Below are 14060 nucleotides of genomic sequence, written 5' to 3' on the forward strand. Positions count from 1 at the left end.
GAAGAGAGGAGATGAGAGGAAGAGAGGAGATGAGAGGAAGAGAGGAGATGAGAGGAAGAGAGGAGACGAAGAGGGGAGACGACAGGAGAGGGGAGGAGAGGAGACGACAGGAGAGGAGAGGAAGAGGGGAGAGGAGATGAAGAGGAGATGAGGGGAGAGGAGATGAGAGGAGAGGAAGAGGGGAGAGGAGAGGAAGAGGAGATGAGGGGAGAGGAAGAGAGGGGAGAAGAGGAGGGGAGAGGAGATGAGAGGAGAGGAAGAGGGGAGAGGAGAGGAGGGGAGAGGAGAGGAGGGGAGAGGAAGAGAGGAGAGGAGAGGAGGGGAGAGGAGATGAGAGGAGACGACAGGAGAGGAGAGGAGACGACAGAAGAGGAGAGGAGGAGAGGAGAGGAGAGGAGAGTGGAGAGGAGAGGAGAAGAGAGAGGAGAGGAGAGGGGGAGAGGAGAGGAAGAGGGGAGAGGAGAGGAGTGGAGAGGAGAGGAAGAGGGGAGAGGAGAGGAGAGGAAGAGGAGAGGAAGAGGAAGAGGAGAGGAGAGGAAGAGAGGGGAGAAGAGGAGAGGAGGGGAGAGGAAGAGGGGAGGAGAGGAAGAGGGGAGAGGAGAGAAGAGGAGATGAGGGGAGAGGAGAGGAGAGGAAGAGGGGAGAGGAGAGGAAGAGGGGAGAGGAGAGGAGAGGAAGAGGAGATGAAGAGGAAGAGAAGAGGAGAGGAAGAGGGGAGAAGAGGAAGAGGGGAGAGGAGAGGAAGAGGAGAGGGGAGGAGAGGAAGAGGAGAGAGGATGTAGATGTTTTTGTACTGTAACTGTAATGGCTAGTGGTTGCACAGCATTGATGTATTCATATTGCTGTACACAGAGAGATTTGTATTACTTACATTTATTTAGTATTTTATTTCTTAAATACACAAACTTTACTGTTAGAAGACTAGATCCCACATTAACATCCTTAACACTAAACTTATGCATTGATGTGGAAGTAGGCATATATGACACTAATGTAGGGCAGTCATGGGTGAGCGGTTAGGGCGTCAGACTTGCATCCCAGAGGTTGCCGGTTCGACTCCCGACCGGCCAGGTTGGTGGGGGGAGTAATCAACCAGTGCTCTCCCCCATCCTCCTCCATGACTGAGGTACCCTGAGCATGGTACCGTCCCACCGCACTGCTCCCCATGGGGCGCCACTGAGGGCTGCCCCCTTGCACGGGTGAGGCATAAATGCAATTTCGATGTGTGCAGTGTGCAGTGTTCACTTGTGTGCTGTAGAGTGCTGTGTCACAATGACAATGGGAGTTGGAGTTTCCCAATGGGCTTTCACTTTTTCACTTTAATAACTGGAGGAGGGTATACAAGGGCAAACCAGCTTATTTTCCTGCTCCCAGGCCACTGCAATCAGACGTCTTCCTGTGACGGCCATCTCAGTCCTCTCCAAACTGGCTCTTCCCCAAGTGCACATGGCGAGGGGAAACCCCCAGACAATCACATACAACTAAAAATTTCCACTGCACATCTACAAGACATGACAAACACATACAACTATAAAGTTCCACTGTACATCTTCAAGACATGTCTGATGATGAAGGGCATGCTGCCCGAAACGACACTATATTAAATGTAGAGAAACATGAGCTTGGTTTGCTGACTCTGTTTTCAGTTATCATGAGCAGGACAGGAGGGAGCGAAGGGACTTTTCATATAAACAGGTAAACCACAGCTGCCAAAATATTAGTGTGCAAAAGGTGGTCCCGGCAGAACCAGTTAGGGAACCACTAGGCTGTGTCAGTGCTCCACTAGGCTGTGTCAGTGCTCCCCCTTGCTGTGTCAGTGCTCCAGTGGGCTGTGTCAGTGCTCCAGTGGGCTGTGTCAGTGCTCCAGTGGGCTGTGTCAGTGCTCCAGTGGGCTGTGTCAGTGCTCCAGTGGGAGGTGTCAGTGCTCCAGTGGGAGGTGTCAGCGCTCCAGTGGGCTGTGTCAGTGCTCTGCTGGGCTGTGTCAGTGCTACAGTGGGCTGTGTCAGTGTCAAGTCAAGTCAGCTCCTCTGAGCTGTGTCAATGGGCTGTGTCAGTGCTCCACTGGGTAAAATGCAGAGGTGGACTCCCCGGTTATATAAAGCAGAAAGAATTCACACTTGGTATTTATTTTTGTCTGTGCAATGAGCACAGGAAGCTGTCATGAGTTCACCCCACAGCATCTGCCCATGAACACATGTCTCTTGCCTCTCTCTCTCTCTCTCTCTGCCTGCCCCCCCTCTCTCTCTCTATCTATCTATCTATCTGGCTCTCTTTCTACCAGGCCAATATACTACATCCCATATACCATAAGCCTACCAGGCCAATATACTATTTACCACAGGGCTACCATGCCAATGTACTATACCCTTATTTACCATAAACTTACAGTACCACGTCAATATACTATACCCCTATTTACCAGGTCAATATACCCATCATGAGATTTCCAAGATGTTTGCAGTTGGACCTGGCAAGAAGCAGTCATGGTTCGGTCAAGAAAATGTGGTCTGTGTGTGTGTGTGTGGGGGGGCTGTATTGATGTTGATTGTTGTCCATTACCGCAGAGATACACCAGCGGCGATCTGAGCGAGTCGAGCGACGGAAGTAATTGACTTTGTATTGAGTCGAGAGACAAAAGCGATTCTGGAGACTAGAGCGATTTGCGCGCCGAGCGCGACAATTTGAAGTTGAAATCTTTTCAACTTTTTATGACGCGGTTCGGCGACAAGCCGCGACAGCCAATGACTGTATAGAGGTCAGTGACCACAGCCAATGGGAATGCTTGAATGCTTTGCCTTCCGCCTGTACGGACATACTCTAGTCTCCTCAGTCTCTCGTATCGCTTGCTGCTACACTCTGTCGTTTGAGTCGCGTCGCCGCTGGTGTATCTCTGCGGTTATCGTTGTCTTGATTGTTTTGTTTTTCTGTGATGTATTAAAAACACAATAAAAAGTTGATCACAAAAAAAAGAAAACGTGGTACAAATCAGTGCCTCCATTCAAATTCTGAATTTCAAAGGAACAAAAACATTGTAACAGCCTAGTCAAGGTAAACGACTTTCTGGTCTATTTCTGCCTCATTTCATATGTAGACCCAAGACTGTAAATCCCTATACACTTTGGGTCTTTGTAAAGTGGTGAGCTTTGTGCAAATTCTGCACGGAGCTTCCACTAGCCAGGCGTCCCAGTCGCTGAACACCACCGTGTAGTTCAGTTTCCATTTGAAATACGAGGCGTAGCGTTCCCTGTCCCTGGCAAGCTGCTTCAAGAATTGTCCAAGCTCCTCTACAGAACTGAAGTCGTTCACATGAATGAAGGAATCTTTTGGTATCATGGCCTCGTAGTTCTGCCTGGATGGGCCTAAAACCACCGGCACGGCTCCCCCTTGGAGGGCATTTGTCCACAACTTCTCTGTGATGTAGTCGAGGAATTCAGAGTTCTCAAAGGCCAGGTAGAAGTAGCAGCGAGATATGGTGGGCAGTGTCTCTCTGCGACTCAAGGGTGTGTGGTGAAGTCCGTAAACGGTCACGTTGATGACTTTTATCAATCGATTATATACCGCTGTTCGCCTAGAATGGGGTGCTGAATTGCTCACAATCCAGCAAGCCAAATGAGACTTCTGGACTTTTGGCATGACATCTTCAACTGTCATTCCAGGTGCAACTTGCCGTGGTGCCAGCCTGCCGTGCGGCACAAAGAAGTCTGCATCACGTCTATAAGACATGGTGTAGTTAAACTTGCCAGCTAAAGGCGTCAAATTGTAATTGAACATTGGGGGTTCCAAGGAGAACCACACCCACCCCTGATTTTTTGGACGGTGTAAATGTAAGGGCAAATTCTGTTGTCCAAGCACCACCTCACGGTTGTGAAAAATAACAAAATCTGCCTTAGAGAACAACGACCGTTTATCTGACAAAATACAGTTGGGTATGCCAAACCTATCTTTGCAAACATTTCCCCTTATGTCCTTTTTCTTCCAAAACGCCCAGTTAAAAATCAGGATCGTGGTGTTGGTGACATTGACAGGGATGCTGGCGTTGGTCTGCTTTGGTGCGTGGAAGGTGTTCAAAAGCGAAGGCCAGTAGACGAGCAGGTTTCCAACAACGGTGACTGTGAGGCAGAGAAGGGAGACCCACAGTATTGTCCGCCTGTAAGAACGAAGGTCTGCCATGTCCGATTTCCTGACGCGCCAGCTCTGAAACAAACAACAACAACAACAAGTTTTAAATATTATAGCATCTTGTGAACTAAAACCACTATGGAGAATAAATATTAATAGTAAGTATAAAGGGCACATTCGTCAGTAATTCAGCAAAGTGGAATATATGCTGTACATATAGTTTATACTGTATATACAGTTACAGTACAGGTCAAAAGTGTGGGCACACCTTCTCATTCAAGGAATTCTCTTTATTTTCATGGCTATTTACATTGACGATTCTCATTCAAGGCAATCTCTTTATTTTCATGGCTATTTACATTGACGATTCTCATTCAAGGCATTCTCTTTATTTTCATGGCTATTTACATTGACGATTCTCATTCAAGGCAATCTCTTTATTTTCATGGCTATTTACATTGACGATTCTCATTCAAGGCATTCTCTTTATTTTCATGGCTATTTACATTGACGATTCTCATTCAAGGCATTCTCTTTATTTTCATGGCTATTTACATTGACGATTCTCATTCAAGGCATTCTCTTTATTTTCATGGCTATTTACATTGACGATTCTCATTCAAGGCATTCTCTTTATTTTCATGGCTATTTACATTGACGATTCTCATTCAAGGCATTCTCTTTATTTTCATGGCTATTTACATTGACGATTCTCATTCAAGGCATTCTCTTTATTTTCATGGCTATTTACATTGACGATTCTCATTCAAGGCATTCTCTTTATTTTCATGGCTATTTACATTGACGATTCTCATTCAAGGCATTCTCTTTATTTTCATGGCTATTTACATTGACGATTCTCATTCAAGGCATTCTCTTTATTTTCATGGCAATTTACAGTACATTGTATATTCTCGCGGAGGACGTCAACACACTTTAACCCTCCTGTTATCCTCAAATTTTGGAACATCTGTGATTATTGGGGTCAATTTGACCCCAGCCACTAAAATGTCTTAAAAATCAGGAGAAATCAAAACTTTGACACATGTTTATGGCTCAGGTATTTAGTGTTACTCTGTTGGTGACATAAAAGTCCTTTAAATATATCCCAGCACCCCCACACACACCCCACACACCAAAAACCTAACCCATGACTAGGCGGAAATGTGCAAAATAGCAATAAAATGTCAGTGTCAGTGCATCTAAAACAGGTTAACAGACATAATTGGAATTTCAGTTTATATTTGGTATTCAGTTGCTCCACATACTCCCTAAATATGAATTACTTTTATTTATAACATTTGAAAAAGGAAAAAAAATGTTTATCAAGGATAGTAACATCTATTATCCTTGGGGTCAATCTGACCCCAGAAGAAATCGAGCAACCTGCGTTAGTTCTGGCAGAGCTCATAGTTAACGCTCCCTTTTGCCTATTGGCTGACGCCAACCTAACCCCTACAGCTGTCCACGAATCAACTGTGCTTCAGTTAATTAGCTGCTGATCACAATTGGATGCTGGACTTTGGCACGCTTAATTTAAACTACCGAATTTGTTTTCCTGTCATTGCTTTTTGCTGCTTGTTTTGCACCCACCACCTCCCCTGCTCCACCAGACTTATCATTGTCAAACAATGTCATACTGTTGCCATTGTTGCTTGCTCTGTTCTAGGGGGTATGTTGCCTTTCCAGCTAAATGGAAGGCACTCCACCTGAGGATGCTGCTGTTCCCTGTCTTGGCTTCCATGGAGCTCATGGAGAAGCCGGGGAGCTTCCTCCGAACAGAGCCATACCGCCAAACACAAAATGTGCAATCAGAAATAAAGCTTCTGAAATGTATCTCTGTTTCTCATCTCATTTTCAACTAGAGTGGATCTGACAGAAATAAACATATTCCCAAACATACTGAAAGATTTTTATATTCAAGATTAGTTTTGCTTGAATGTTTAAGACTGTATTCATCACATAAGTGTATTAGTTACAGTTACTGTAGGTAACAGCAGAGGCACATTGTCAATTTAAAAAAAAAACCGTTTCAATCAGATTTCAACTACGCTTGAAGTAGTGTGCACATAATGAGGAACAGGTTTATATGTGCTCCTTGAACACCCATTACATATTCCTGGTATTGGGGTAAGGTTTGAATGGAGATGTACAGGTATGTGAACTTATTGGCCAATGTTTACTTCAATTCAATGCAATAGCATGGGCAGTCATGGGTGAGCGGTTAGGGCGTCAGACTTGCATCCCAGAGGTTGCCGGTTCGACTCCCGACCCGCCAGGTTGGTGGGGGGAGTAATCAACCAGTGCTCTCCCCATCCTCCTCCATGACTGAGGTACCCTGAGCATGGTACCGTCCCACCGCACTGCTCCCCATGGGGCGCCACTGAAGGCTGCCCCCTTGCACGGGTGAGGCATAAATGCAATTTCATTGTGTGCTGTGTCACAATGACAATGGGAGTTGGAGTTTCCCAATGGGCTTTCACTTTCACTAGTAGCTCCCATGGAACAGGTGTGGATGTAGGGTGTATAGTAGACAGGTCATCAGCTGGGAAAATTAGGCCTTTCGTCCTACCGCACTTTTCTCTGTGGATTACTGACCAGAAGCCCTATTGGAAGAAATTAAAACATGGGGCCACGTCAATTTTTGCTCAGAATTCAATATGGCCGCCATTTTCCAAAATGACTTGTTTTCATGCATTATTACATTGTACTATAAGGTGATATTCATGAACGATTAATATCTTTCAGCATTATTCTGTCCTATTTCCTTACATACATGTTTACAAAGGTTGACTAAACTAAAACAAATGAAAATAAAGTTGGCCACATTGCAATATCCAAAGGAAAGTGCTGAAAATAATGATTGAAAGGCACATACAGAGTCTATGGCAGGGAAAATTAGGCCTATTGTCCTGTCAGGGTTTTCACAGTGGATTACAGACCAGAAGGCCTATTGAAAAAGATTCTCCAGCTGGTTGCCATCTCAAATGTGCTCCAAAATTCAAAATGTTCTCTGTTTTTCAGAATGGCAGACTTTCATACATTTTTCTCAATACTGTAAAGGGCCGTACACACACGTCGCTGCTAGTTACTTGCTCAGCGAATTAACTCAATAGAATGTCAATGTGTTCCAGCGAGACTAGCAGGCGAGTACTGTACAAGCGATGCGATGTGGGCGGATCCTGAGTTGAAAATATTTTATCTTCGAGCGAGGCGAGTAAGCGAGTAACCAATTGGAAAGCAGAGTTCTGTACTTCTCGCCTGTCCATTGGCAGTTAAAGCCGCGGGAACTTTCAGCGAACGTTCCATGATAGAGTAGCGAGTAGGCGAGTAGGCGAGCAAGCGAGAAGCTAGTAAATAGCAGCGATGTGTGTGTACGGCCCTTAAGACCATAATTATCAATAAAGGCAACCTATTTTCAGTGAAATTCTGTCCTATCTCCAATCTACAGACGTGAGTACAAAGGTTGGCAACAGAATGATGTAACTTAAATATATATCTTGCCCCTTTGAAATATCCTAAGGATTGTTTTCAGAAAATGATTGAAGTACACATACACAGTTGACTGCTGAAAAAAGGCTATTAACCTGCCAAACCTTTCACATTAGATTACTGACCAAAAGTTTTTCAGGCCTACATTTTTTTGCATAAAGCAAGGGTGAGTGTGCGTGTGTGTGTGTCCGCGCGTATCCCCCGCTCATCTTTCCCCTGCTCTACAGTGTCTTTCCCCCACACACTATTCTGCCTCGCCCACCCCCTCACTCATCTCCCCCCCACACACTATTCTGCCCCCCAAACTCATCCCCCCCATGCTACTCTGCCCCCCCCCTCACTCACCCCCCACTATTCTGCCCTCCCCCACGCTCACCCCACCTGACTCATCACACACAAAATACTCGCCCACCCCCCATCCAATGTGAAAAGTTTGGCAGGTCAACCCCCCCCGACTCAATTTACCCCCCCCCACACACATACTAGTCTGCCCCCCTGAACCCCCACACTATCCCACCCCCACCACCTCACTCATCCCCCCACACACTATTCAGCCCCCCACCCCCTAATTCAACCCCGACTCATTCCCCCCCCCCCCCCCCCCCCCCCCCCGCATTCATCCCCCCGCTCCTCCACATCATTCGGTCCCGCCTATCACCCCCCCCCCCCCCAACACACACACTCCCGGTCTACTGTGTTTATGTCAGTGTAAGAAGCACACTGGCCACACACACTTGAGAAAAGCGCACTCAGGCACACACACATATACACACAAACGCACGCACACACACACACAAACGCACACACACACAAAAGCCTTTGGATATTTCAATGTGGCAAGATATATATATATATTCATGTCTTTTTCTAGACAACCTTTATGCTCACGTCTGTAAGGAGATAGGACAATATAACTGAAAATATGTAATCTTTATTGATAATTATGACCTTGCAGTATTGAGAAAAATGTGTGAAAGTCTGCCATTCTGAAAAACAGAGAACATTTTAAATTTTGGAGGACATAGATGGCCCCAAGTTCTTTTTCAATAGGCCTTCTGGTCTGTAATCCACTGTGAAAACCCTGACAGGACAATAGGCCTAATTTTCCCTGCCATAGACTCTCTGTGTGCATTTCAATCATTATTTTCAGCACTTTCCTTTGGATATTGCAAAGTGGCCAACTTTATTTTCATTTGTTTTAGTTTAGTCAACCTTTGTAAACATGTATGTAATGAAATAGGTCAGATTAGTGCCGAAAGATGTTAATCGTTCATGAATATCACCTTATAGTACAATGTAATAATGCATGAAAACAAGTCATTTTGGAAAATGGCGGCCATATTGAATTCTGAGCAAAAATTGGCGTGGCCCCATGTTTTAATTTCTTCCAATAGGGCTTCTGGTCAGTAATCCACAGAGAAAAGTGCGGTAGGACGAAAGGCCTAATTTTCCTAGCTGATGACCTGTTTATAGGGTGTAATGTATTGTCTATGAAATAATTCCATACTGACTTTTTAATTTGCTCATTTGTTGTGTGCATATACAGTATGTGTCGCTTCTTGTACCACTTTGTGTGTGTGTGTGTGTGTGATTAGTGAGTGAGTGAGTGATGCATGGTGAATATATGTGCAATGATGTGTCATGTCTTTGTGTTTTTTTCTGTGTTTATGTATGTATGCTACTGGACACCTTATTAATAGGCTAAATGATACTCTACTCTACTATTTCAGACAGCAATGACACATGTCATTTACTGAATTTGAAAAAAAGAACAGAAATTGTCAATAAAAAGTATAATGGGGAAAGAGTACTGTTCTAAAACTTTTGACTGGTAGTGTATATTGGATTAAGCACCACTGCTTTCTCTCATTTGCCAAGATCATCTACATGGGTCTGGTTCAAAACCATCTTTAGTCTTTCTTGAGGAACTGGTTTCTCTTCCTGCTTATTTGTCAATCCCCTGAACATACATAACCTTTAATTAAATCTACAGAACAGCGTGTGACAGAACACAAATGTGCCAATCATGACGCGGTGCCACTCATGATACCGAAGGTGCGGCTGAGTGCCTGAGGTGATTTTGCAACTTGCTATTGTTCCTTTGGTATTGTTCCTCCTGCCTGTTGATTGAAATCTGACAGGTGAGGTGTGCCCTATGTGCAACTCGCATACCACTCAGTGTGAGAGTAGACAGGAAATGATTGGGAGAGAGGCAAGGAAACGACCCCGAGCTGGACTCAAACTGGGGTCCCCATGGGCAATGTAAGCCCAAATGTGGGGGGCTTATCGGGGTCCCCATGGGCAATGTAAGCCCAAATGTGGGGGGCTTAGCGCGCTGCGCCACAGTGCTTCCATGTGAAAATGAGTCTTAGCACTGTACTGTGTTTGTTTTTGAACCGTGGCTCTCTTGTCACCCCGGTGCGGGACAGACCGACGGACGGACATACCCTCTTATAGAGATACTACGACGCATCTAAAAATGTATTCCAAGTTTTCTTATGTTTAAACATGGTAATTACACTATATCAGCTTGAATATGCACTACATTTCAAAATGCAAAAAACTGAAAATCTGAAAAAGCCAGGCTATCTTTTTTGGACAGTGATCCTAAAGATATCTTCAGAGATGTCAATCCATTTTAGGTGGGGTTGGGTGAGTTTTGTCCATAGATTTACTCGCCTAGCAGTGCAGACTGTGTGCACAGACCATGGAGTCATCTGGCTCAAATAGCAGATATAATGTGCATTATCACCATGGAGTCATCTGGCTCAAATAGCAGATATAATGTGCATGATCACCATGGAGTCATCTGGCTCAAATAGCAGATATAATGTGCATGATCACCATGGAGTCATCTGGCTCAAATAGCAGATATAATGTGCATTATCACCATGGAGTCATCTGGCTCAAATAGCAGATATAATGTGCATGATCACCATGGAGTCATCTGGCTCAAATAGCAGATATAATGTGCATGATCACCATGGAGTCATCTGGCTCAAATAGCAGATATAATGTGCATTATCACCATGGAGTCATCTGGCTCAAATAGCAGATATAATGTGCATGATCACCATGGAGTCATCTGGCTCAAATAGCAGATATAATGTGCATTATCACCATGGAGTCATCTGGCTCAAATAGCACATATAATGTGCATTATCAGTGAAACAGTGGCATGAGAGGCCTATTTTTAGATTTAGCCTACTACAAAACAAAAACAGATACCCATAATCTCCTCTGAAGATATATTTTGGATCATTGTAGAAATAAAAAAAACTTAACAAAAATTGAGCCTGGTCTTTTCAGATTTTCATATTTAATCAGATATAGTCTAATTACCATATTTAAACATAACATTTCAAAAGACTTGCAATAAATTTTTTACTCATATATATCCGAGTAATCACTGGGTAAAGTTTCGTGGTGATATCCTCAAGTTAAACATTTTGGCCTATTCACCTGTAGTGTCCTCAGACCCTTATTATAAGCGTCTTGTTGAAAATAACCCATTTCCCAAAGTCAGATTTTACTAGATTTTTAGTTTGTCATTTAGCATGTCCAATAGTAACAGAATCCATGAAAAAAACTTTTGTATCAATTGTTCTGGGGTTAAACCTTACTTTTACTCGCCCAGTAAGCTGATGCTTAAATGAGTCATTAGTAAATGAATGTGTAATGACTCTCCCAACCACTTTCTCCGTCCGCTGTCAAAATTCCCCAAATGTAACTTCTGGCTGACGGAGCCGAACGAGCAATATGTGAACATTAACACTTAGGGTTTTCTTTTGCCTTAAGATATGTACAAAATTTTAATCTTTTACCTGAGATGTTTCGACTGATGTAGACGGAAGTAACACCGTCGAAACATGTCAGGTAAAAGATAAAAACTTTTACATGTCTTAAGGCAAAAGAAAACCCTAAGTGTTTAAGTTAAACAGTTAGACATAATGAACTTAATACATATGATATGTGAACATTCACACTGTGAGGGGAGTTTAACAGCATTTTTGAATGACCATGTAGATTTTGAGACAGACATGCCCTGGGCACCACGTAAACTCAGCTAAACTGCAGAGAGCGACTTTCAATGCCTGTTACCCTGTGTATTTGATAATTATGTACGTAAAATATCTTGTGCTTTTCTTTGAAAGAAAAACCATTCTGATGAGTTAAAAAGAAATAGGAATACTAATATTATGTCTTACCTTTCATAGACTTGAGTGACAATGAAAATGATTATATCAATCCCAAATGAATTCCAGAAAAATGCATTCCAACTACCAACTATCACACGACTGCTCTTCCCTCTGTTCCAAATACTCTGTATCCAGAGTGCTGTAGTGACATGACACATGCAGAAGTTCTCTGACGACACTGCAATGTGGAGTGAGTCAGGGACGGCCAGGAAGAGTACAGGGGACTGGTTGACAACTTCGTGGAATGGTGCCAAAACAATCAGCTGCACCTGAATACCACCAAAGTCAGGGAAAGGGTGTTTGACTTCAGGAGATCCACCCCGCCCTTGGTGCCTGTCAGCACTTACAAGTACTTAGGAGTGCACCTTGACAACAAACCTGGGGTGCGTTTCCGCAATGTTAGCTTTGAACTACAGATGTACTTTGTAGTTATCTACTTACTTCAAGGCGAAATCCGTGCATTTCTCGAAACCTTACTATTCCCACAGTAAGCCAAAAGTAGTGCAGCTACTTTCCTGAGTCCACACCGCTACTTACTTTCTTGGCATTGCAGTGCGTGACCAAAGAAGCAACAAGAGATAAGCATGATTGCTGAGTCATGATTCAGCTGTTTCCTCCTAAATTCAGTGCGTGAAGTAGAAAGCAATAGTGTACAACCACCACCAGCACATTTGATTGGATGTCACGACACCGTGACTCTGCTGATTCCTCCACAACACTCCTTGTAATTTCTTTGTGAAAAAACACGGCCGCGGCATTACAATCTGACACCGTCCGCACCAAAAATGCAGTATTATCTGCATGCCGATTGGATTTCGTTTCATTCCGAAGGTGTAATTTGTAAAATATTTGGACAATAAAGTTGTGGTTACTCCCAGAAAATCGTCTGTTAAAGTGTCATAAACCTAAAAAAAAATGGTGCGGATTTCATTACATAGCCTAGTGGTATTCACGCTTGCATCCCAATGGGAAAACAGAAGCCACGCAGGTTCGAATCCACATGGTTGCAGTGCCACAATTTTGGAAATATCTGGCAGAAATAGATAATTTATGTTGTGCATTACCAACACACACGTGCAGCCAAGGGAAAATGTGTTACACTGTAGGGTCCAAAACACGATTTCACGAGTTGTTGTCAACATGCTGCACACTGGTTTCGAACCCGCGTGGCTCGCGTCTTCCCATTGATAGGCAAGCGTAAATACCCCTAGGCTATGAAATGAAATTCGCATCAAAAAAAAATTAAGTAGTTCACACGTAAGCCAGTGCATTTCCGGGAGTAACCAATACTTTCTTATCTAAATATTTCACAAATTACACATCGAAATGAGACGCAATTCAATCGGTATACAGCTAAAAGTATATTATTAGTGTGGGATTCATCAGATTCCAAGGATATGACGGTTTTTTTTCACGAACAAATGACATGACGTGAATTTGTGTTCTGAACACTCTCGCAGCTGTATCATCACTTTGTGTGCATGTCGATTGATTTTCATCGCTTTTGCACCACATGATTGTGGTCAAATATGTACTACAAGTTTAGCTAATGGGTGGAGTCACACTCTGAAGTAGACTAGCGCTGTGTGTTACTTGGGGTGGCTGAGGTGATGTCTGGACTCAATGGATCTACTCCAGCTGTACTTCAACTTCACTGTCGAGATACGGATAGGAGGCGCCTCACTTTCAAAGTCACCACTACTTCAGAGTGCACATTACTCCAAGCAGTAGTTACTTCGTGTGCTAACGTTCGAGACACAGGAGTTAGCAACTTTTATAGTATCTACTCTGCAAAGTTGCTAACCGACTAGCTACTTCGCTTTTGAGAAATCTACCCCAGACTGGTCCACGAACTCAGATGCACTCTACAGGAAGGGCCAATGTAGGCTCTATTTCCTCAGAAGGCTGAGGCAAAGTCTGTTCCCGTAAGTCCCATCACTCGGCGGCCATCTTGTCTATGCCTCAAACTGACTATTTGAGATTAGTCAGTGATGGGGTATATTAGAATGAATGGGTAACATCATGTGTGTGACAATGGGACAACACGGCAATACACAACTCATATGGTTGGAATCGAAATAAAAAACTGGTACTAATGGCAGTCTGAGAATGACCGCATACCTGAAAGAAAGACTCTAAAACAACGTTTTTTGTGAAGCTAATTTTGAACTGCGCATGCGCTACATTCTGCGACACCACACTCCGTTTTGCGGCCTGTAGGATCACGCCGCGCAGACTCCAACTTCTCCG

At 43.8% G+C, this 14060-nt stretch overlaps 1 protein-coding gene across 1 annotated transcript; it reads right to left on the reverse strand.

Annotated features, from left to right (window-relative positions):
* Positions 1-3076: 3076 nt before the first annotated feature.
* On the reverse strand, positions 3077-11911 carry LOC134468710 (alpha-(1,3)-fucosyltransferase 7-like). Its single transcript, XM_063222592.1, has 2 exons — positions 11820-11911; positions 3077-4194 (listed from the first exon to the last, which is right to left on the reverse strand). The coding sequence occupies exon 2, from the start codon at positions 4168-4170 to the stop codon at positions 3082-3084; it is 1089 nt and encodes a 362-aa protein (XP_063078662.1). The 5' UTR covers positions 4171-4194; positions 11820-11911; the 3' UTR covers positions 3077-3081.
* Positions 11912-14060: the final 2149 nt, after the last annotated feature.

Source organism: Engraulis encrasicolus, chromosome 18, assembly GCF_034702125.1.
Source record: "Engraulis encrasicolus isolate BLACKSEA-1 chromosome 18, IST_EnEncr_1.0, whole genome shotgun sequence".
NCBI classification, from domain to species: domain Eukaryota; kingdom Metazoa; phylum Chordata; class Actinopteri; order Clupeiformes; family Engraulidae; genus Engraulis; species Engraulis encrasicolus.

What these genes read in the sequence shown, in the direction of transcription:
- LOC134468710 (XM_063222592.1), bottom strand. Translation starts at nt 4,170, where the DNA reads ATGGCAGACCTTCGTTCTTACAGGCGGACAATACTGTGGGTCTCCCTT.